Here is a 26,103-nt window from a genome sequence, read left to right as displayed (position 1 = left end):
AATGGGACCCACAACAGCTGTCTGCCAAGGGGAGCTATTAAAGGATCACTCTTTGACATGAAGTTCAAAGAGTGATCAGTTCTCCCATCACGAGGAGTTCTCTATAAAACAATCTTCTGTGGCTTAAGAGGTCTGTGAAGTTCTGTAAAGACATCATGAGGTGGCCATCGGCTTGTGCTTGGAGACTTTCCAACTTTGCCATTTCAGATTTGCCGACTTTTAAGACGCCTTGAGCAACGTTTTTTGTTCCAGTACAAGTTGTTCACATTTCTCAGTGAACAGAAAAGTTCAGTGAGCTGGAGAGAGAAGCAGCCTGATAATCAATGAGCTGTGGGTGTGAATGAACCACCACTAATGTGCTTGTTAACCACTTCTTGATGAAAAGACTTAGTCATTTAAATTGGCTTCCTTTCTTAAACTTGATTTGACTTATTTGCTTAGTCTTGATTTAGAGTTAATGTCCTGGCCTACATAAAAGTAATAGGTATAATAAAAGCAATAATACTAATAGCTAAGGATTAGGCCGGTTGAGTCGGTTGAGCTTTGTTTGACTTCATTTGGTGAAAATGTTTTCAACCTTTTGCTGCTTAAAATGCATTTTCACAAAGCAGAAAAAGGTTTTTCTGAAGAGTTGACTCGTTCACATGTTGTTGTGTTTACGTTAAGTTTTAATCTCTCTATGTTTGTTCACTTCTTGAAATCCCTCAACTTTATGGAAGTTAGTAAATCACTGGATTTGCCCTTAAAAGGAGCTGAGAAACCTGATTATTGGTTTTGAATAATAACAATAAACACAAATCCATAAATTAAACCAATTCCTTCAGTTTAACTCCCCCCGGGGGAGCGAATTCATTGAATTAGCAACAATAACAAGTAAACCCGTTCATGTATTAGCCGATGTGTTTGTGCGTGATCGTGTGCCGTGAGGAAACATGTGTGTGAGAGAGAGAGAGAGAGAGAGAGAGAGAGAGAGAGAAAGACAGACAGACAGACAACGCTGACCCCGATAATCCTCTTTCTACCAGCGGACACATCTCTCTTTCCTGGGTGGAGCTCTGGGTGTTGTCATGGCAACCGGCCGAGTGGTGGAGGAGGAGGAGGAGGAGGAGGAGGAGGAGGAGGGAGGGAGCAAGCAAACGGCAGTTAAAAGCAAACACTCTAGTTTCTCTGTGGGATGTAGTGATGAGCAGTGAGGCAGCAGAGACATGTCGGGCTGTGTGTGCAGACCACTCATTACATTACTCCTGTCTGCTCTCCTTCATTTAGCTGACGGACAGAGAGTGTTTGTGTGTAGTGGGGGGATGGGGGGGGGGGTGTTCCTCTCGGCACCCTCCTGTCCTCATCACGGGTGCATCTGCCCTTTCCCCTCCCCCCACAAACAGCCCCGCTCTCCCTTTCCCCCCCACTTCATCCTAATAAACTAACGTCTCCGTTTGGCGTGATGGAACCACAATGTGTTTTGTTTCATTGTCCTCCCTGCATCTTTCTCTCTCTGTCTTCTCACAAAGTGAAGAAGCCTTTTTTGGACTTCCATTTTAGCTTTTTTTTTTTTTTTCCCCTGCTTTTGTTAAAGGTGCTCAATTGGCATAAAATACAAAAAAAAAAAAAAAAAAAAGAAAAAAAAAATCCTTCTGTTTGTTTTTCTTTTACCTCTCCTGTGTCCGGTGCCAGAGCGTTGCCCTGTTTATCCTGGCAGTAAAAGTAAACCCGTGTAACCGTAGCATGCCGTCCTAAAAGCACAAGAGTCCAGAGTGTCCCCTGCAGAGTGTCCCCTGCAGAGTGTCCCCTGCAGAGTGTCCCCTGCAGAGTGTCCCCTGCAGATATGTCTCCCCCCCTCTGTTTTTTGCTCCTCTACAACAAAAATGACTGATTCATAAAAGCACAGGAATTATCCACCATACAAGAGTCTCATCATACCGGATGCTTATAAAGGCACAGCAGAGAAAACAGAGACTTAAGGAGATACAGGAACTCTCAGATATCCTTTTTGGTTTACAGGAAGAAATATTTCGTCGTGCATGATTTTAAAGTCAAATTATTTTTGCTAGGAAATCACTAAATACCAGTATATCACCCTCAACACATGCTTCATCATCCACCACTTTAGGCGCAGATACAGACCACCTACAACTCTTTAAGAGGAGTTTAGCCACAACTGCTTTTTATAGCCTAGTCACACCTTAAAACACTTGTGTTGTTATGTTCTTGCTTTGTTTGTTTCTGTGAACTATGAAAACAAATGTCCTCTATAGAGGACAACAATTCTGAATATATTTTTGATTTGACTTGTGCACTTATTATTATGGTCCTAATATACATATATATATATCATATATATATACACCAATTACCAAGAGGAAGAAATGCTTGGATAACATCCATGCATCTGTGTATCTTGGGTCACAGGATTCCCGTGAGATTCCTGCAGCAGTCAAGTTCTCTGTTTATAAGTGCCGAACAGGGAATCATAGCAACAATATGTCAGTTTTATATTGAAATATGCAGTTCTTGTATAAATAAACATGGGAACAGGATTGGAGAGGAGTCATTCCTTCAATATAGGAGGTTATTTGGAACTGAAAATCCACTCCTGTGTCTCCCTCCACTGTGGGCTTGTTTGAAAAAAAAAAAAAAAAAGAATATATATATGATATTAAATGTTTGGATGTCAAACAGCATGAGCGACCACTGCGTCTTCTCAAGCACCTGCAATGCATAACCTGTTGTTAAGGCAACATAACTTCCATCAGTTAGTTAAGGACGTTAAGTAAGTTAAGGTGACATAGTGGGAGTCAAAGCTGAGGCCACATGGCCTTGGTGCGCCCCGGTCAGCAGCACACACGGAGGGTTGACAACGTGTTTCTTAGCAATGCTGGCCACAAAATATCAACTGCTGTCAACGGCTGCCATGGGAACCGCCCACCCACATGCCAGGAGCTCAGATGCTGTTTCCACATGTGCAAAGGAGGTTTCATCCCCTTGAAAAATGTAAAAAACACAAAGAAACTAAATAACGTGGGACTCAAGATTAGAACAGGTGAATTTGAAATGCCAGGAGTCTCCACAGTATTCGTTATTCAAAGGAGGGTGACGACTCCAACAATCCCAGACTTGCACTGGTGACACTGGGTTTAATTGCATCAATTAACAATTCCCTTTTAATTATGTCAGATGTCATATTTAGTCAATTTCCAGTAGAAATAGATCAACACTTTTTACTACAAACAGTAGATTTAAAGATCACTAAAGGAAGTATTTGCAGCTCTGATGAAGTTCCACTCATCAGGCCAACTGGAAATGACAGAACATCAGCAAATGACACTCGTTCCTTCTCTCCCGTCCTCTCTCTCCCACTCCGCGTTTACTGTCTCTTACAATATGTCAGCTGTTCTGTCTAATTAACTACGATAATTATAATGATTCTGCTTTTATGGTATACAGCAGGGCTTTCTGTAATGTGTGTGTGTGTGTGTTATCTTTTGTTTATGCACAAAGGAACACAGCGTGTGCTGAGCAGTTCACTGAGACGAGTTATACCGACAATGTAGAGACGAGCGGAGAGAGATAATCATCACATTTTTCATGAATGCATGAATTTTTTTCTAATATATTCCAATAATGAGCCTGTTTGTCTCATAAAATGGTACAACACAAGGCAATGAGGTGGAGGATGAAGGACGTTGAAAAGGCAGTTTGGGATTATAATGGCTAATGATTATGGGATGTTGTTGCGTAGTAACATAGTAGTGTGGTGAGGAACGTAAAAGTGATAAAGTCAGGGCTTAATCACTGAATTATCCCGCACTTAATAATCAGAGAAAGATGCACAAACGATAGAGAGAACTGAATGACTATTAAAGAAACTTGAGCCCTAAGTTTGTGATGATTTGCAGGTTCATATACTTGCATTTCATTTTATTTATTGATTTAAAGATTTTATTACATAAAGACTAATTACCGTATTTTCCGCACTATAAGGCGCACTTAAAAGCCTTTAATTTTCTCAAAAAACGACAGTGCGCCTTATAATCCGGAGCGCCTTATATATGGATTAATTCTGGTTGTGCTGACTGACCTCGAAGCGGTTTTGTGTGGTCCACGGCGCTCTGTCAAAATGTTTTAGTACGACTTTGGTAAACTACAAAGCCGCACCGCAGCAGCATCACGGCCACCGTAGTCAGGAGCGTCGCGGAGTAATACATACTGTGCTTCACCATAATATTACAGTGTGTGTGTATAAGGACCCCAACATGGCTCCTGTCAAGAGACACGCTTACGACGCGGACTTCAAACTCAAGGCTGTCAGTCACGCAGTAGAACATGGGAATAGAGCAGCTGCGAGAGAATTCAACATTAATGAATCAATGGTACGGAAGTGGAGGAAGTTTGACTGACTGACTGTTTTGTTTCGCTTAATGCGCCTTATAGTCCGGTGCGCCTTATATATGAAAAAAGATCGAAAATAGACCATTCATTGACAGTGCGCCTTATAGTCCAGTGCGCCCTATAGTGCGGAAAATACGGTATGCGTTTGGCTCTCAACAAGTCTAGCTTAGCATTTAATAACTTTGCATTTACAAAAGCAAAACATATTGTCAGTCTGACTTGTAAAGGCGTAATGATTCTTAAAGCATAGAGTAATCGATCAGCTTATCGGTGTCTGTCGATGCCTAGAGGTTCTGTCAGAAGGTCGCTGACAGGTCATGAGCTGAAACAAACTGGAACAAGGTTTGAATCACCTGTTCACAAAACAAACATGTATGGAAGTAAATTTGAGCAAAAATCAAAAGGACAATTCTGTATATGTATATCAGGAAATCTATCGCTGCACAAAATTAAATTCATTTTTTCTTTCTCTACTCCTTGCTTTCATTTTTGAATTTCAAGAAGCATTTTATTCATCCCCTTTGGGGAAATTCAACCATGTTAACTCGGTTGTTATTCTCCATAGCTCTGGAGCGATGCCATAGTGATGGGGCAGCAGTTAAGAGTTCAGTGCGTTGCTCAAGGGCAACTGGGCACCGACCGCATCTCAGTTCTCAAGCCAAGTCCATTTGGTCTGAGCTCCTGCGCCAAATTCACAACATTACTTCAGTTCTAAACCTTTGTTAAAGGACTCAAATGATCACTTTTGACTGAGCAACTACAACCTATGACTCTCTGCAGTCCATGTCTTTCAGTTATACCTTCTTTCGTTTTCAGTGACGAGCCAGAAAGCTTGAGAACCACTGCTGTATACCATAATACCCATGGCTGGATGGATATATATACCCTCAAATGCACAGATTTAAAACTCAACCTTTAATGAGAGTTTTCTGATTTTCTGAGACATCTCATGAATGGATTGCAGAGGTGTATGTGTGTATGTCTGTGTGTGTGTGTGTATGTGGGGGTGTGTGTGTGGGTGGGTGGGGTGACCTATTTCTCTCTAACATTATGCCATTGTTATCACTAACAATGGCATAATGGCTCACACATTCTCAGGGATGCTCAAACTAAACTACATTGTTGTTATTTATTTATATAGAAGTGTGCATTGCGGAAGACTGTGTGGTTACACTGAAGCCAGTAATACAGCCTCCGTTAAAGAGAATAAATTAAATGTTTAATTATATTACTGTGGGTTCTTTACTGTTTTTATTGCTCATTTGCTTATTTATAATACTTATGTTTGATCTTTTTTTTTTACTATGTCTCTTGTTTGCACTATCCTCTACGCTGCTGTAATCCTGTAGATTTCCCCGCTGCGGGACTATTAAAGGATTATCTTATTTTATATGTTTAAAAAAAAAAAGACATTGGGTAATAATGCCAAAATTGACAAAAACAGAATTTGTGGATTAATTTTAGACCGCTTGCCCAATCTGTGAATCTGGTAAATTTAAATCTGGATAATGGTAAAAAAAAAAGGAAATCACCTTCATGCGAACATGTAGGTTGCAGTAAGTACGTTTAATATTATTTCAAAGGCGCCATAAGTAGGTTATGTGAGCTTTTTCCTGAAACAGATAAACCATGAATGACTCCTCCAGATGATAATGAATGGGGCTGCAGAGACACCATGAATGAAACGAAAAAGAAAAAGAAGTAGGACGCTCCCCCCATCCCCCTCATATAGCCAATCGCGTTGCTGTTGCGTCCCTCGGCCACCAGGCGGCGCTTTCCCCCCACCACCACCCCCTCAAAATAAAAGCGCTCCTCTCTCCGGACTGTCTGGTCACATGCTGGGAAGGTTTGGAAGTTGCAGCTTCATGTCACACATGCGTATCGACAAAAAAAAAAAAAAGTGAATGGCACACGGGCGCAGAAGTGACACCGAGGCGACCAGAGTGAAAAGAGGGGTGGAGGGGGGGGGGGGGGGGAGAGAGAGAGAGAGAGAGAGAGAGAGACTACCAGAGCTGGTCCACGTGAGCTGTGTGAGGGGAGAAACAAAACAAAAGCACGCGTGGAAAGGATGAAGAAGAAGGACGCAGGAGGTTTATAGTATCTCACCACCGGCGTCCCCGACTTCCAGGCGTTAAGGGGGGCCGACTTCAGAGGTGGCGGGGGGGGGGGGGGACGTCTAGTGAATTTGGCCCCGTTAATAAAAGTTTAGCGACTGTATACAATGGTTATAAATGGGTCCCACCTGAACAGCTCCGCGCCGGACCCCGGTGACTCCGTCCTGAACCGCCCGCCGTGGGTCACCACAACTTTGGGCTGCTTTCTCATCTTCACCATCGTCGTCGACATCCTGGGAAACCTCCTGGTCATCTTCTCCGTGTATCGGAACAAGAAGCTCCGGAACGCAGGTGAGTCGGTGTCCGGGAGGGGAGGAAAGGTGCGCGTAAGAGCGTGGCGCGTTTAAAAGAAAAAAAAAAAAAAGTCTGTCAGATATTCAAAAGTGAGAACAGTCTCGTATAGGTGGAGACTAAATGCTGTTTTAATAATAATTTAAAAAAATTGCAAAATGTGACATGTTTTGTTGCACTGTTATTATTATTATTATTATTATTATTATTATTATTATGAGTTTTATTTTATTTTTCTTTATTTACATTTTTATCGGCTGTCCATCTTCGAGCTGGTCGTCACAAATCCGAGTCCCCGTGAAGATGCCCATGCTCGCGTTATAACCTTGTCAAAGCAGCCTACAGCACCTTTTCCCCGTTAAGGGGAGTCATTGTTATTGGTTCAAATGTTGTATCACTTTAATATTAAAAAAATAATAATCCTTATACTTATGCTCTGAAATGTGCAGTTACTGTACAGTAGCCTTTTTTATTTGAATGCAAGCCACTTCACCGCAATTTTTATTAAGATTATTGGACTTGTATTCAATTATTTGACACCGCAGTGTTTTTTTTTTTTTTTTTTTGGCTCAGTGAAAACTGTATAAAAACGCTCATAATTTAACAGTCAGAGAGGACAGAGGGATGCTGGGAAATACCCGAGAGGCTCTGTGCTGAGATCTGCACACATGTAACTGGCAGCTCCACGTAATCATGGCTGTCATCATTTGGAGGCTGGAGTGGGATGATTCGCTAAATACACCAGGGACATTAACATTTCACTCACAGCTGAAATGTTTGGGGTCAGAATGGATTTCCATCATGTGGACAGAGAGCGGAGAGCCACCAGTGAGGGAGACTAAGTGTTATCTGGGATGTAAGAGGAGATGATTGCCTCTAACTGAGATTCCCAGCAAGCTGCCATTCCCTTTAAAATGATCAGCATTTGATAAAGACACACATGCAGCTCTGCAATAGTTGCCCTGGATGTGTTTGTTGTTTTGGGGGGGGAATAGAGCTGCTCACAACACACAACTGTCTTGGAATGAATTTGTCTCTGAAACTGAAAACGTATCTGTGTGAATTTGTAAATCATGCTATATAAAATAATAAAAAAAAACATGCACAAGAGGAGAGAAATAATTAAGGAAACTTTAAAGTTTTTCCTTTAATCACGACTAATTGCATAATAAGGGGGGTAATAATGCCGCAGAAGTAGACGTTTAAGCAAGCACGCTGCTAACTTATCTGCCTATTCAACACTTAAATGTTGTATATGGTTGAGCATTACAAGCTGGAATCACAATTTATTCATTCGGCTCATTAGATAATAAGATGTTCTTTTTCGCCACGCTGAATTCCGGGCCGAAGCATCTTGAGGAGAAGTCCAACGTGTGAGGATAATGAGGCGCTGATGAAAAAAACAAACTCAGCTTAAATGTGATTGTGCGCAAAACTGTCCGTGAATACTGACACGTCATACGCAGACTGATGACGCGGTTCATGCCTTTGAAGAGCATTTGCTACTTTCCATGAAAAACGTGCATGCCTAACTTAAGGCTCTTACAATTCTCTGTTGGATCAGCCATTGGCAAATTGTATGCAAGTTGGCAGACATATTGATTGACTGTTCATTCTGTCATCACTGCTGGATTGTTTTGATGGCGTGCAGGCTGCTACTGTTTGTTTTACTGGCCCTTATCTGTGGGAATGTAATGCCACAGATGATTGTTTGACAAACAGCGCCAATCTAAACTTTCAGGAGTGTGTTCTAAGTGCCATGTTTTCACTCCAGAGAGAATGGAATTTCCTGCTGCTGAATAGATTGAATCTGTTCCACAGAAAAACAAGTGGGCATCATATTTCCTGGCATGGACTAAGAGCTGTTCGAGACTTCACAGCAGTCAACGGCAAGGTGATAAAATAAATAAGGACTAATGAAATACACCCAGTGGAGAACCTGGCGGGGGTTGTGTTCATGTATTGAAGGCAGCAGCAGCACCGCTGTGTCTGCGTGGTCAAACCCTACGTCAGGACACCAAATGTCCAGTGAGCGAGTGAACGTGAAGCCAACAGCACGCGGTGAGCGGTTTGAGCTGCATGGCTGCAAACAGAATGAGTGCTGTGAACTCAGCTCAGCGCCGATAAATCACATTAGACATTAGAAGTACCTGTTCTGTAGCAGATAGAGGACATTTAAAATTCATGCTGGAGAAAAAACAGCCGATGCGGAAAAAGGAAGGAACTCAACTGACTGATCTGGGTTGATTTTTGACTAGAGTGAGACATTAGCTCATGGAATATAACGCGACATGAATTTATGTAGGTGGCCTTGTTGACAACAGGAGAGAATACCAAACAATGTAGGGCTGGGTGATTATTCAATACGATCGTTGTATGGCTCTCAATGGAATCTAGAAATGCAAGTATGTCATCAAATTGATAATGAAAGCACATATTAACTTAAAGTTGAGAATTTTGTTCACAGGAATACCCCAGTGAAGTTAAATCAAGATATTGTATTAATGTGATTATTCTGTATTTGTTTGAATGCATGTTAACATAGTCAGTGTATAGATATAAAGACATACGTTTTTTCTCTTCTTTTTTTCTTCGTTTCCCTTGAAACTGTTACTTTTGCACTAAAGTTCTTAATTGAATCTGTACTCTGTACTTTGCATTCGTCAAGTTTTTCATTCACACAGGAGTGTACAATATAGGATTTATTTCATTATCGAGATATGAAATGACCTATATTGAGATAGATTTGTCCATATCCCCTATGCCTAGTCCCGTGTGAATGCTGTCACAATGTTTTGCAATTCCCTTTCATCCCGTAAACTGTGTTGTTTTTTTGTTTTAGAGAGAGACACTCTTAGTTTCTTCTTATGTGAATTAGCCGTCCTTAATGGTCAGTTAAGCGTCCCTGAAAGGTTGGGTGTCTTTTCTACTTACGTGATAGCCCATTCCTCCTAGATACTACATTCCCATTAAACAAAACTGCATTGTGAGTTAACAAGTCCCCGTAGGGTGGATGTTGGGGTGATGGATGAGTAAAAATAACAAACAGGGTTTGCCCCTTGGAGAAATACTTTTATTGCCTAATCATGACTGAGTGGTTTTGTTTTTTCAGCCAAACCCTGAGGTTTTTTTTTAACGACACATAACCAAGTAGTTTTGTGGTGTTTTTTATTTAGTTTTGTTTCAATTCACATTTTAAAGTCTTTAAAACTGTGACTGTGACCTGGGAACAATATGTATCCATTCATCCAAACGTAATTGAGAGTACAGTTTAGTTGTATGGGAATGTAATGCAATAGGAGACAGGCCTTATCTTTGTGTCAACTTGTGTTTGTGAAAGAGAACAAAAGAGCGGTGTCTGCAGAAAATCTGAAAAAGTCATAATTGTGTTACATCGTCTCTGCTTTCTTTCACTGATTGTTCTCAAGGCAGAAGTCTGGATGTTTAAATTACCTACTGTACCATTCCCAGTCTGAAGTGACAAACAAAGACAATCCTTTGTGTGCCGATTCATTGTGAGTTTATCCTTTTTTAGCGCGACTTCATTACACCTCTGGTATCTGCTACAGTATTATTCCTCTCAGTGTAATGAATATTTTGAGGCATTAATGCAGAATTAAGTGGTATTTACATGCGTCTCCAATTAGTTCCCTAAATATCCATTGGCTTTGTCGGGAGATTCGAAAAAAGGAAATTGCCTCGGCGCTGTGGAGCTTAATAAAGAGATGACTGCAGAAATAAAACAAATCCCCTTCTGTAGACGTCGTACGTAGCAGTGGATGTTGTGTTCGCAGCATCCTGTTTTGTTTTCATCATGAGGGGAAACCATTTCAAAGACTTGTTTTGTGATAAACTATAATCCTTTAGACCAGGCTTCATCAGGGCCGCTTGTATCTGGATATAGATGCAATGAGCAGCGTGATCAATCCGGGGAAGTATCATGGGTTGAATTTGTTATGCCTGAACAGAGCTCAAGGAAAGAATGTACTCATGTCTCTTATGTATAGATAGTTGGTTTAAGTTTAGTTCTCCAACTATGACAGTTTCTTATTTCTTGCTGAGCTAAGGGACCATCTGTGTTTACTCAACACTTATTGTGCTTTCTGTGACTATGTGCTTTTATCCTAAAGTCCAGATGAAGAGTTCAGTTACACGTTTCCAAAAAAGAAGCTGCAGGCATTGTGAAGCTCCACAGCGTAATGTATCCTCTGCCAGCAGTATCAATATCGGGCGTCTGTATCATATGTTCTCACCTCTGATGACAAAGCGGCCTCTTTTTGAACACTGCTGAGGCCCCCCACCCCCACCCCCCCCCCTTTGGCTGACACCGCTTCAGTTTCAGCCTCACAGTGACGAAGGGACGAGAGTGTTGAGAGCACACCATTCATGGCTTGGAAGTCTGACCGCTCTTATTTTGTAGGAGCTAAATAAATGTATCTGTCTCGGCTAATTATCCACATCATGATCAAGGTCCTATTCTAGCCTGTTCAACGAGGGAGAAGAAGTAGATGTAACTCGATGAGGACCATATTAGAAACAAACTCTTATTTAAAAAGAGCATCTTTATTCGTCATGAAACAAACGGAGGGGACCTTTAATTTTCCTCCCTTTGCGTCTGAGGCAGCGTTTCTCTAAAGTCTGACAGTATTTTGCAAGAGTATAAGTGGGCTTCAAAGCACAAGTCATTAAGTGGCCCTCAATAACTGAAAAGGCGTACGCCTGTATGCTGAAGAGGCACTCCGTATCCACTGTTTGTTCTTTTTTGCAAAGACACGATCAGATTATTCTCTCGATAAAATAAACACAATCTCAGAGCTGGCGCATATTTGCTGCTTTTCATCACGATGGAAATATCGGGTCAGAGTTTGAACCTGAGTGTTTATCCCGGAGTCCATTAGAATTTGAAGAAAAACACGAACGTAACAGAGAACTTTATTTGATTAAAGCCCAGACTTGGCTGACGTCCGGCGTGCTATCATTCCTCCCAACAGGTATGCGGCGCGGCTGGCGAGTCTTAGCTGCTTACTGGGTTTATCAGATTCTGTGGTGACTGCTGGTTATCACAGTGTGGTGGAGCAGATTAACAGTAACAGTGCCCAAAGAAAAAGGGGCACAGTGGGTGAAAAAAAAACACTGACTAATTGGGGACCCACAACAGCCAGCAGGTTATGACTTTACAATTAACGTATAGTTCTCCCAGGCTGAATAAATCAACATTGAGTGGCAGAGGATAAAGATTTCCTTCCTTTACTAATGAGGCACTTAGATTAGTTAATGCTCCTCGCTGTCAGCCAGGACACGGAATAAAAAGGAGAGGCTGCTAACGCGCCCCGAGGCTGTTTTGCACCTGATAACCTGCAGTCAGCATTACACGTTTCTTTTGGTTTTCCTGTGTGCCCTGAAACATGAAAAAGACTTTACACGTTTTAATCACGCCTGGCTTGCAGATCTACTTTTGTGTATTTCCTCGAGTCAAGAAAGCTTTTTGGCGCTCCACAAAGGATTAAAAACTCCCAACATTTAGATCACACACACAGATCTAATTATATATTCAGGGGGTTGGGGCTCCGCTGCTGGGACTCTGTGGCCCTAAGACGGTACATGATGGCGGAGATAAAAACAAAATTAAAAGAGGCAGCAGATTGGTGAGGGCCAACATACAAAGCAGACATACAGTAAAAGAAACAAAGGATTACATTTACATTCTATATTTAAAGAAAGACTGACTGCCGTTATAGTCATAATGGTTTGTTGCTTCCGTCATTGTGGGACTGGGGCGTCTGTTGTTTGTACCATTAATAGCAATAATCATTGGCAATCTTCAGTTTTTTGTTTTTTTCATTTCCGACAACACTATTTCAGTCTGAGCAGGCGCCACCGTGTCTCGTTGGGTTTAGGCCTCTTTCCAGGCTCCTTTGAGAAAGAAAAATGGACCCAGCAGCAAGCGCTCATTTGACTTACTCGTGCCAAGGTGCCTCAGCTTCTAGACCACTTCCTGATTTTCTAATATTTCCCGGATTATCTGAACACACAAAGCCCTGCAGTAATCCAGTCTGTATATATATGGTGTGGATGACAAGAATGTACGCTGTGTTTTCCCACGTTCCTCCTCTGAGAAAACACCTTTCATGTTCTTTTTCTTGTTTTACATTCTGCGCGGCGTTTCGCATTCCCATCGCCAGGTTTTGCGCCTCATCTCAATCTCCCACCTTATTTGTACTCCTCCTCCTCCTCCTCCTCCTCCTCCTCCTCCTCCTCCTCCTCCCAAGCTTACTCACCCTCACATGCACACAATCTCTTTTTTTTTCTTCTTTTCTTTTCACTTGAATTTGACCTTCCAGGCTTCATATTCCATGACACCCTGTCTGTTTGCATCACTCTGATCCAACACCCCCATCGTTCTCTGAGGACGCTATGTTGTCAGACCGCATACCTGTGGAGGAATTCTGCCAATAGGCCTCTCCATCAAGCCGCTCGGCCAACAAGACGGTTATCACACCAACCCTGTGGATTCCAGATTGCATAATGGCCAAGTGGGCAAAAAATGAATTAAGCTTGTAATTTGGATAAGAGTTAAACAACCACCAGCCTGACATGGTCGTATGTAACATGACCAGGCGTCCTACCTCCACTTTCCATGCCATCCGGTGCTATTTTTAATCACTTACAATACTATACAGTGAAAGAAAAACACTCTCTGCTTGATGGGAGCTCGTGATGACGCACATGGGAAGCTCGAGGCTGTGAGATCAATTAAAAACCGAATGCTCATCCGAGGGGAACCGTGCATAACGCAACGCATACTGTAGAGCACCAAACCACGTGATTACACACCACACATGCAACAGGGGCTCAGAGGTTAGAGATGCCGGCTGGTGATGGGGAAAAGGGTGCCAGTTTGAATTCCAGTTGGGTGAAACAGAAAAGGGAAAGGGAGAAGGGGGGGGGAAGGGAAGCGAGAAACACTCTCCTCTGTGCTCAAGGTGCCCTTGAATGAAGCACTTAGTCCACAATTGCTACTCAGTGGCCAACAGTGGAAGACTGGAGTCGGACTCAGCAGCTTCCAGCTGTGAATGCGTCAGATTGTATGACTGTTAAAACAAAAGGCACTGATGAGAAAAAAAGAGAAAAATATGCAGGGTCAGTCGATCCGGCATATAAAACAGAGCAACCAAATTTTTCACATTCCTCTTCCCTTTTTTTTTTTTTTTTTTTTAATTAAATTTAATGAGTCTAAAAACAGCCAGTGGACATACAACAAAAACAGCTCAATCAGAAAGCCTCGTCACTCTCTATGAGCCAACGGCCCCGTTTAGTTGAATGGCATGTAATGACGATTATCACGGCAGACACATGAATGCGGTTAGATGTAACCCTGTGAACACTGTGCCATTCAGCCTTATCAGACAACCATTTCTATATTCAATGACGTGGTTTATCACTTCTGTTCTGCAAACACATTCCAGATGACTGCACCATTATGTGAAAATAAAAGAAGTAAGGGCATAACATTCTAATAATAATCCCGAGGGGAGAAAGCAGCATTTTGTCGTTGTAAAATTAGTAACTAGGTTCGAGCAAAGCCGAGTCTAAAATAGGAGAATGTCAAGTCTTTTGTTTGATATTATCTTCTTATTTTGGAGCAGAGGTGTCAGAATTGGGGGGAACATGTAAAAGCTCTGTCAGGAAATAAAAACAAGATGTATAAATGGTAAGAGACAGTTCTTTTTCTGTATCCCTTAACAAACAAAACTGAGTCTGACCATTAAATCTGTATTTCCTAAAACACTGGCGGAGACACATATTTGTTCCTTCAGTCGGCACAAGACAAGATTCATCCTGAATTTCCGCCGAAACCTTCTGTGAACGCTTGCGTTATGTAACAGCCAGTAGAGAGAAATGTTTTCTGTCAGACTCACTGTGGAGCCGACTGAAGCAGAGTATCACTGCCAATGCTTATGAGAGAGGGACTCTTTAATGGGGCCACAAAAAGTAAAAGCACAAGATTTTACTCCAGGCAGTAGAAGTTAAAGCAATCTTTAGTACAATCCAAAAGAAATAATCTGCTCTCTGCTTTGTTATCTTAATAGTAAAAAACTGTTCACTCTGGAAAACTATTTCATTTGTTTTCTCATTTTCTTTTTCTTCATTCTATTTCCATTGGCCTTTCAATATGAAGTACACTAAATAGTGAGAGAGTTAACAGAGAAATGATTGATGAAGAGTGATGAAGAGTTGTTGCTGATATTTAATTGTTTTTATGGGGAACTTTTAAATTCGATTAAAATAGTTGCTCTAATAAATATTTTTGATCTTATACTAATGGATAAAATGAAATGTGAAACACCCACAACAAATCATCAACTCCCTGCAATTCTCTTTAGCTCTATGTAGCTTTAGAGCGACTTTTAACTTTTACGTCCCGCAACTGTACTGTTTTGATTCACTTTCGCCGCCCTCGTCAGCGTTTTTTCCAGCAGCAGGCAGCTGTTTCACTGCTAAACCACCTACAGTACCAGTCAAAAGTTTGGACACACCTTCTCATTCAACTACTTTGAAGAATCTAAAATATAAAACATATTCTGGTTTGTTGAGCATTTGTTTGTTTACCACATAATTCCATATGTGTTCCTTCATAGTTTGGATGTCTTCAATATTAATCTACAATGTAGAAAAAAATAAAAATAAAGGAAAACCATTGAATTAGAAGGTGTGCCCAAACTTTTGACTGGTACTGTACACATTACCTGAGTAGAGACAGGAGCTAAAAGCAAATAATGGAAAACATTCATCAGGTGGACGCTAAATGAAAGCTTATGTGGCTCTGTGTTATCTGGTTGTGGATATAAGCTATTGTGTGCTAACAGCCAGCCTATCATTGACTGATTGTGTGAGAAAACAGCCACTCATCCATGTAATTCAGTCTAATCACCAATGAATATTTCACGTTATTAGATCTCCATTATGCAGCCTGAGTCCAATTTAGTCTTTCTTTGTCTCTGTTTTGCATCATTTAAGATCACTTAACTCAATATCCATTTTATATTCTTTCTTTTCTTTTATTTAAAACGGCGGAAATCCCTTTGAGGGAGAACTCTTATTCTCAAAGGTGGCGAGGTACATACAATAAATACAGACACAATTAAAATCCATCCATCCATTTCCTTCCGCTTATCCGGGGCGGGGGCAGCAAGCTAAGGAGGGTCCTCCAGACGTCCTTCTCCCCAGCAACACTTTCCAGCTCCTCCTGGGGAACCCCGAGGCGTTCCCAGGCCAGACGAGATACAGTGGGGCAAAAAAGTATTTAGTCAGCCACCAATTGTGCAAGTTCTCCCACTTAAAAAGATGAGAGACGCCTGTAATTTTCATCATAGGTACACTTCAACTATGAGAGACAGAATGGATCCAGGAAATCACATTGTAGGATTTTTAATGAATTAATTGGTAAATTCCTCGGTAAAATAAGTATTTGGTCACCTACAAACAAGCAAGATTTCTGGCTCTCACAGACCTGTAACTTCTTCTTTAAGAGGCTCCTCTGTCCTCCACTCGTTACCTGTATTAATGGCACCTGTTTGAACTTGTTATCAGTATAAAAGACACCTGTCCACAACCTCAAACAGTCACACTCCAAACTCCACTATGGCCAAGACCAAAGAGCTGTCAAAGGACACCAGAAACAAAATTGTAGACCTGCACCAGGCTGGGAAGACTGAATCTGCAATAGGTAAGCAGCTTGGTGTGAAGAAATCAACTGTGGGAGCAATTATTAGAAAATGGAAGACATACAAGACCACTGATAATCTCCCTCGATCTGGGGCTCCACGCAAGATCTCACCCCGTGGGGCCAAAATGATCACAAGAACGGTGAACAAAAATCCCAGAACCACACGGGGGGACCTAGTGAATGACCTGCAGAGAGCTGGGACCAAAGTAACAAAGGCTACCATCAGTAACACACTACGCCGCCAGGGACTCAAATCCTGCAGTGCCAGACGTGTCCCCCTGCTTAAGCCAGTACATGTCCAGGCCCGTCTGAAGTTTGCTAGAGAGCATTTGGATGATCCAGAAGAGGATTGGGAGAATGTCATATGGTCAGATGAAACCAAAATAGAACTTTTTGGTAAAAACTCAACTCGTCGTGTTTGGAGGAGAAAGAATGCCGAGTTGCATCCAAAGAACACCATACCTACTGTGAAGCATGGGGGTGGAAACATCATGCTTTGGGGCTGTTTTTCTGCAAGGGGACCAGGACGACTGATCCGTGTAAAGGAAAGAATGAATGGGGCCATGTATCGTGAGATTTTGAGTGAAAACCTCCTTCCATCAGCAAGGGCATTGAAGATGAAACGTGGCTGGGTCTTTCAGCATGACAATGATCCCAAACACACCGCCCGGGCAACGAAGCAGTGGCTTCGTAAGAAGCATTTCAAGGTCCTGGAGTGGCCTAGCCAGTCTCCAGATCTCAACCCCATAGAAAATCTGTGGAGGGAGTTGAAAGTCCGTGTTGCCCAGCGACAGCCCCAAAACATCACTGCTCTAGAGGAGATCTGCATGGAGGAATGGGCCAAAATACCAGCAACAGTGTGTGAAAAGCTTGTGAAGACTTACAGAAAACGTTTGACCTCTGTCATTGCCAACAAAGGGTATATAACAAAGTATTGAGATGAACTTTTGTTATTGACCAAATACTTATTTTCCACCATAATTTGCTTTCTTTAAAAATCAGACAATGTGATTTTCAGGAATTCTTTTTCTCATTTTGTCTCTCATAGTTTAGGTATACCTATGATGAAAATTACAGGCCTCTCTCATCTTTTTAAGTGGGAGAACTTGCACAATTGGTGGCTGACTAAATACTTTTTTGCCCCACTGTATATAATCTCTCCAGCGTGTTCTGGGTCTAACCCGGGGCCTCTTACCAGTTGGACGTGCCTGGAAAACCTCTAAAGGGAGGCGTCCAGGAGGCATCCTGATCAGATGCCCGAGCCACCTCAGCTGGCCCCTTTCGAAGCGAAGGAGCAGCGGCTCTACTCCGAGCTCCCTCCGGATGTCTGAGCTCCTCACCCTATCTCTAAGGCTGAGCCCAGCCACCCTACGAAGGAAGCTCATTTTGGCCGCTTGTATTCGCGATCGGGTCTCATTCTCCCCCTGCTGAGTCACAGCCTGAGAAAAGCCCTGACCTTTCTGAGGTCACGGTTTGCCAGAACTAGATGGAGGCCATTCGAAAGTCCTTCTCCATGGCCTCAGCTCGAACTCCTCCCACACCCGGTTTTTGCCTCAGCAACCGCCACAGCTGCAGCCCTTCTGGCCAACCAGTACCTGCCTGCTGATTCAGGAGACCCCTGGGCCAACCAAGCCCGAAAGGCCTCCTTCTTCAGCTTGACGGCCTCCTTCACCGCTGGTGTCCACCAGCGGGTTCTCGGATTGCCGCCACTTGACAGGCACCGATCACTCCCAACCACAAGGGTGCAATCCAGCAGCTTCCACAATGGAGGATTTGAACATGGCCTCAGACTTGGATTCCATGTCCCCAGCCTCCCCGGGATGCACGAGAATTATTCCGGAGGTGGGAGTTGAAGGTCCTTTCGGACAGGATCCTCAGCCAGAACGTTCCCAGTTCATCTCAACACGCAGGGATGGGATTCCGGCAGCCTCCCGCCACCTGATCCAACTCACCCCCCCCAGGTGGTGATCAGTTGACAGCTCTGCTCCTGTCTTCACCCGAGTGTCCAAGACAAACAGGAGGTCTGATGACACAACTACAAAGTCGATCATAGACCTTTGGCCTAGGGTGTTCTGGTACCAAGTACACTTATGAACCTCCCTATGCTCAAACATGGTGTTTGTTATGGAAAGTCCATGACTAGCACAGAAGTCCAACAACAAAGCACCACTCGGGTTCAGATCGGGCAGGCCGTTCCTCCCAATCACACCCTCCAGGTTTCTCCACGTTACCCACGTGAGCCTTCTCCAAGTCTCCCAGAAGAACTATGGAGTCCCCAGTGCGCCCTTTCCAGAACACCACCCAAGGACTCCAAGAAGGTTGGTCCACTGTTCCCTTTTGGTGCATAGGCACAAATGACAGTCAGAGACTTTCCCCTGCGATTCCCAGTCGCAGAGAGTCCTTCTCCGGGGAGAACTCCAGAACAGCGGCGCTCAGCCTGGGGCTTGTTATCCCCACACCCGCCCAGCGCAGCCCTGGGCAACTCCGGAAAAGGAAAAGTCCAGCCCCTCTCCAGGAGTTTGGTTCCAGAACCGGTGCTATGCGTGGAGGTGAGCCCAACTATATCTAAGCGCCCACCTCCCGCACCAGCTCCGGTTCCTTCCCCGCCAGAGAGGTGACATTCCACGTCCCTAGAGCTAGTCTGTGATGCCGGGGTCCACCCCAGGTTCCGCCCCAGCCTGCCGCCCAGCGACATTGCACCCGACCCCAATGCCTATCCCTGCGGGTGGTGGGCCCACAGGGTGGCGGCACGATGTAGCTTTTTCGGGCTGGGACAATAAAATAAAAATACTTTGCTTTATCAATTAAAATGAAAAAAATTAATCTCCAGTGATGAATCTTCAGGCTGAGTGATTTGCGAGTGGAACAATACAGAAAGGAAACTAGTTCAGCAATTTATTTTTCTTGTAAATAATAGAAAGCAAGATGTATCATCAGGAGGTTAATTGATGTAGCTGTAGATTTATCTATCCATTATCTGTATCCACTTTTCCTATTCAGGGCTATGAGAGAATAGTTCTTTTTAAATAGTTTTTCAAAAGCCTTTATTAGATGATACGAGTCACACTTAGCAGTACAGAGATGTGAACTCATTCTCAGGAGGCAGATTATGACACATTCTTTGTGGTCTGTCACATTTCTTAAAGTGATTAGTCGTGTCCTATGTAGCCCTCTAATGAGCAACAGCTTAGTGTGTGAGAGTTCCTCATCACAGTATGCTTTCCTTTAATGACCCATAAACCTGCTCTTTGTGATTATGGTCTAAAAGAGTGTCTTTTGTCACACTTTCAGACATCGCCTGGGTTCATTCCAGCGTAGGAAATCTTGCTGTAGGAAGTTAGATGTTTTTGCTGCTCAGTGCTCAGGGACCTAGTCCAAGCCTCAGTCCCTCCGATAATATGTGAATTAACTCATGTGGAATGTAGTATTATGAAGAAATAATCTGATATATTTTATGTGAAATATTGCCCTGTGATATGTGAGTAGATGTGGATAATATCGTTGCTGCTTGGGGATGTTATTACCACAATCTTTGTCGAGTCTGCGGCCGCAGTCGACATAATATCTTGTAAAATCAAATTTCAACTAGAAGCACTGTGTGTGTGATTCAACGCCAGAGTCCATATTTCTGTTTTGTTGGGGCTGCTGTTCACTGACTTAAGTAGAAGTAGATAAGGCAAGTCAGTTACAGCATATCACAGGTAAAAGGACAGCACAACACTTTTTTTTTCTTTATATGTACTTATGAATAAGTAATGACGTTTTTAGTGGACTGAATGGTTATTATACTTATGGAGATACATCACAGGATCGTCGTCTACATCTTAGCGCAAATGAGATGATTGGAGGATTTGTTGATAGTGGTGCACAATGAGAGCAAGTTAAGGATGAGGTCGTTAAGGATGGGATTTGAGAATTGATTTCCGTTTAGAGCTGGCCACAAATCGTCTGGTTCCTGAGAATTAATTAGCTCTGATGCTATCAGCTCCTCCATCAAGGCACGTTTATCACCAAAAATGACTTTATCTTTGCACAGAGCAAACAATATAATTTCATCCAATTGGTGTCATATTTACAAAGTAATATTAACTTATTTCATAGTTCTGTTTGGTTCACCAACTTGGTCTGTATCTTGCTAGATTCTTCGCTTTGTTTACCAGCCGATGTTTACTTCCGCTGCTGCAAAAAAACTGCAAAGCTGTGTTGATTTACAGCGGGTGTGTTTTCACCACAAAATGAAATTACCCGTCGATGATTTACGTCACATCAAATGGTGACATCAGAAGGATTTTGGCCCCCAGTGAATGGGAAAGTTACAGGAACTGATGTAGTGAGATGCATAGTTGGCTTTTAGGAGGCCTTTTAGGGAGATGGCGATGATGTTGCCAGACGATGTGAACATTTCCCCTGCTGAGTGCGCAAAAAATGTTTGGAGAGCTGTGCGTCAAAATTGTCCTCCCCTTCTTTTGTAATTCAATTAGTTGTCAGAATGGGCTGAAGCAGATGCTGTCAATTATTCTATGCAAAGGCTTAAATACAGTATCAGATCCAAAATGAGTAATTGATCATTCATTCATCATCTGTTTCCATTAATCCCACCGCTGTAATAGTAGGACAGGTTGGTGTGTGTGTGTGTGTGTGTGTGTGTGTGTGTGTGTGTGTGTGTGTGTGTGTGTGTGTGTGTGTGTGTGTGTGTGTGTGTGTGTGTGTGTGTGTGTGTGTTGGGGTCCGTGTGTGTCCCTGTCCCTGTGGGGACCAATTTGAAATTCAGACTGAGGACGTTTTTGCAAAATGAGGTCACTTTGACCGAGTCTCACTTCTTTCACAGCTGAGGTTAGACTAATATAATCAGAATTAGAAGTGGATTCAGGGCAACTTTAGGTGAAGGGTTGAGGTTAGACATTTAGGTCTCAGAGTGAAGGGTACGATTACGGGCTAAAGAATGAACACTGTCAGGGGCTGTGTGTGTGTGTGTGTGTGTGTTTGGGAAGGGGGCGTTGTTCTTATTTTATTCTTTTTCTGTACTTTGTGATGTGCCCGCGTCAGATATGTGACAAAAATATACATTTATTTTTTTTCAAAAGTGAAATAATAAAGATTGCTGTTTTTTTACCAATTATATATTTTTTAATTTATTTATTTTATGTGTCAACACCAAAAGCTTGCAGACAATAGCAAACACTGTTTCTATTTACACGGAGCAACAGCAGCATTCGTTTGGAGTCATGTTTCTGGTCACCTGGCAAAGAAGGTTCAATATTATGGACTGTGCGTATGATTCTGTTTTGGACTTCATCAGCCACTTAGGATAATATCTGGCTGCTAAATGCTCCACTATGTTCACCAATTAGTCAATAACTGTTTTTCTCTGCTGTATAAAAATATTGATTTTGGCAGCTTTAATGTTGTTTGTAATGTAAAAAGGCAAACATTCTGTAATTTCTAAAATATAACAATTTGTTGCTTGTCTGTAAGTGTTTTGCAGACATCACTTTTGACTCTGGGAACTTTTCTACTTTTTCACTGTTTCCTTGCTTTATTAAGAAATATATTATTTTATTATGAAAATATGGATTAGTTTCATCCCTAGTGACGTACACATGTTGCTGAATTAGTTTTGATTATTTATTCCCCCAAATCCTTCTGCTTTAGCTCCCTAACAACAAACTCAGGGTTCATCAGGGTCCATTTGTTCCATGCCTGAAGATTCTAATATGAATGTAATATATGTCTCCTGATATTACTGGTTTTGTTGGGGTCTTCCTATCCACCACCAGCTAGATATGATTGTGTGTTTACACACGCATGATCTATGTTTAAGTGAACTTTTGATCTTGTCATCATAATTATGATGGGAATGGCTGCACAGGATGTGATGTGAGGTTGACATACACATGAATGCATTGATGCAAAGAAAAGATAGTGGGTTTTTAATATGGGGATTAGTGAGAATATGACATTCCGGCTGCTCTGTATGTGACTTTGAAGCAAAGCTATTACAAGCAGCAAATCGAAAATTAGTGACTGTGTCTAAAGCTTATGCTCAGAGTGACACCCCGAATGGTAAGATAAGCCGTTAACCATAGAAATAAAATATGGCTCATCTGTTCAAAGCCTTCAAATTGATGGCATGTAAGTCAGAAAAGATTTTCCAAAGATGACGTTCAAAAAATGCCCGAAAGAATTCCAACTATGGTATAAGGAGATTACATTGAGCTCTTTCAGGTCAATTGGGGTCAGATAGGATAATGCACATAACTGCTGCACAAACCAGTCATATATAATAAAGCTCAACAGATGTTAAAGCTCTGGTATGACCTCAATTTTCCATGAAAACAACAACAATATATTAAAATACACAAAGGATTGCTTTCACCTTAAACTTCATACAATCCTTTCTCTTGCATATTATTCTGCCAACCGGCACAACAGATATGTGCCATGGATATTAATTGGCACTTAAATTGTACTGTAAATGTCCGTGCATCTCCCTACATGCTCAGCAGTATAGCTGTTAAAATAGGCAGTGTCACTCCAAGGTCAACAGAAACTTAGCAGCGTACTCTTCTCTTTTTCGCTTAATTACTTGCTGAGAAAATATCAGCAAAGAAATGCACAGTTATATATAGACAGGACCAAAGGTTTTGAGAAATTGTTCAAAACTGGAATGCTTAATCTGTAAAGTTTTCTGCAGACTATGCAGGACAACTGTTGCAGTCGCCTCCTCCTCCTCATCTATAGATACAAGAATGTATTTTAATTTTATTACTTGTCTTGATTGTAAAAAACATTTTACTTTTAATAGTTTTCACTATGTGTTATAAGGTTATAATTCCCTGAATCTAAAAGTCGCAACTCCAAATTCTTCACTCACACTGAAGAACTTCTACACTGACGACACGTAGTGTGTGTGTGTGTCCGTGACACTACCCTCCGTTGCAGATTTTAACAAACAGCTGACATAAGCAACATTAAAATTAATTTGGAGACGTGTTTGTGTCCACCTGGTGGATGTAAATGTAATATTAACTCTCCTTTAAGCTCTGTTTTGGTCTCCACCAACTCTTGAGGAAATCGAGCTCTGGAGCTGCTCAATTTTCTCCTATGTTCACCAGCTAGTCACTAACTTTGTCTGCTATTTGTTGCTGAGTAAGTGGCGTACAGTAAATAGGTGACTGCTGCTGGAAACAAGATTGCTGAGAACAGTTAGAGAGAAACCAAAACAATTGGCTGAATGACGCTAAAATGCTTCATAGAGGGAAACTGCAAGTTTGGTTGATAATTCTCTGTGGGTCTGTCACTACGAGTGACACCTTTTTAAAATATATTGAGTAGTGCAGCAGCATTAAAGTACCAAAAACATCATCACACATCATTTACTGCACCGTATGTAGAAACATGGCTGCCATCCAAGCTGTGGCGACAGATGGCTTTGAGGTACTGGTCAAAACACTTGATTCATGGTTTTTAATATCCAGCTGCAAGTATTTCACCCAAAACAAGATTCTGAAATAGTACAGCAGCTGTCGGGAGGAAGTGGAGCTAACAGCACACACATGGACACAAACACAAAAACACACACACACTGACACAGATACGCACTCTGCATCAGCTGTGCAGTGTGATAAGCTTTAAACTTCTACCGTGTATGAGCCTGCCTCCACAGCCACTGCAAATAACTTGAATTCCAGACATAAATATTAACTATCGTAGAGTCTCGAACTGTATTTAAATCTAATTTTAGGGTGATGAAGTGTATACATTACTCTGATATACAAAATATACGCCGACATAAATTTCAGTCAGACTTTCCAGCCTTATATGCAGCTAATCTATTCTTTTGATTATGTGGCCAAGTTCACCGTAAGTTCAGGAAGTAATGCAAGGGTTGAGGCCACAGGGAACAATTAAATTAAATTTATTTTGGATAGACCAAAATCACAAATTTGCCTCAGATGCCTTTTCAATCTGTACATATATGACATCCTCTGTCCCAGGACCCTCACATTGGCACAGGAAAAACTCCCCTTAAAAAAGAACTTTAGTGGGAGAAAAAAGGTGGAAACCTTAGGAGGAACAACAGCGGAGTGATCCTTCTCCAAGGAAGGACAGAGATGCAGTAGATGTCATGTGTACAGAATGAATAACATAACAGAGTTACAACACATCAATGCACATGACATGAATGATTCATATAATAAGAGTAATAAGCCGAATAATGATGGAATAACAACGGCCACTTATAAAAACAGCAGCAGAGGATATAGTAGTATAATAGTTTATAATAAAAGCAGTAATGGTATCAGTAATAGTAATAATAATGTGACTAATAATAATAGTAGCAGTGTGTGTCAGCCGAGCCACAACAGGAGGCCCGACCACTGTCCAGGTGTTACAACGATCCATGGAAACCTGCGAGGCGAGAAAGCACAAAGACTTCGGAAAGAAGCAAAGTCAATAAGCGTAATGATATAGGGAATAGTAATAGTAATTTGACTAATAATAATAATGGTAGTATAAGAGAATGTCAGCAGGGCCAGGGCAGGAGGCATGACCTCGGTCCAGGTGTAACGCGATCCATCGAAACTTGCGAGGCAAGAAAGCACAAAGGAAGCACTGAAACTGGAAGCGGAGCCTGATAACTGAAAGCTCTGGCACAATAAGAGTGTGGAGGCGGTGGTAAACTGTGCAAATATTTGGTCTTTGATATCAGTGCAGGTCCCCCTCCTGTCTCTTACCAGTAGTTAATTAAATTGTGTCCATTTTTTTCCCAAAGCACTTCAGCAATACTCCCACACTTTTTATAGTTTAATAACATTTTATTTCAGATTGACCAAATTATATTGAAATAATCCTTTCATTTTCTTTTCATTGCTTTGAACTTGTAATAGTAGTTATCGGAAGAACAGTCATTTTGTTAAAACCTTACAGGAAAAAGAAGATTTATTTTTCACTTTAACATGTAATGTAAAAGTTGGATTTAAAGAAAATGCAAAATCATCATCATCCTCATTTCACAGCTAGTGGTTTATGTTTATAGTTTCTGTGAGCAATAGAGTAAAACGCATGTACTGTATTTAAATAGAAATGAGCTAAAAATAATTTTAAATCTACAGTACAATTTGTTTTTAACGTATGCATAATTAATGTTTCAATCTTTAACAAACATTCTGGATTTGACTCTAGCTTGGTTTGGGTTTTCATTGTACAATAACCTCAATAACCTTGAAGGATGATGAGTATGCTCATTTCATAATGAGTGGCGGTAACTCCTTATTAAATACTTGGTTTCCAGGGACCTAAATGACATAAATGGGATCAATCCAATCTTCTGACAGGATCAAGCTGCTTGGCAATTGCAAATGTGAATCCTACCCCCCCTGTAATTGGTTGCTATGGGTTTATGTGAGTGTGTGCACATGAGTGTGTGTGTGACTGGGTGAAATGTGGTTGAATGAGGCTGTGTGCAAAGGTTACTTTATGTTCTTACTTTATGTATCAAGTTCAGACATGACAATAAAGCACATTGAATAAGAACATGTGCAAACATCAGCCTGAGATAAAAACAAAAATCCAATTAATCAC

The 26,103-nt window shown here is 41.7% G+C and overlaps 1 protein-coding gene across 1 annotated transcript in view; it reads left to right on the top strand.

The window, feature by feature from the left end:
* The first annotated feature begins 6,607 nt into the window (after positions 1–6,607).
* The window catches only part of mtnr1aa (melatonin receptor 1A a), a 33,318-nt gene continuing 13,822 nt past the window's right edge, over positions 6,608–26,103 (top strand). Inside the window, exon 1 of the mRNA XM_054604475.1 lies at positions 6,608–6,791. Coding sequence (XP_054460450.1) covers positions 6,608–6,791 — 184 coding nt within the window. The remainder of the gene's footprint in view (positions 6,792–26,103) is intronic.

Source organism: Anoplopoma fimbria, chromosome 9, assembly GCF_027596085.1.
Source record: "Anoplopoma fimbria isolate UVic2021 breed Golden Eagle Sablefish chromosome 9, Afim_UVic_2022, whole genome shotgun sequence".
Classification (NCBI taxonomy): domain Eukaryota; kingdom Metazoa; phylum Chordata; class Actinopteri; order Perciformes; family Anoplopomatidae; genus Anoplopoma; species Anoplopoma fimbria.
This window is presented reverse-complemented; position numbering and strand designations above follow the sequence as displayed.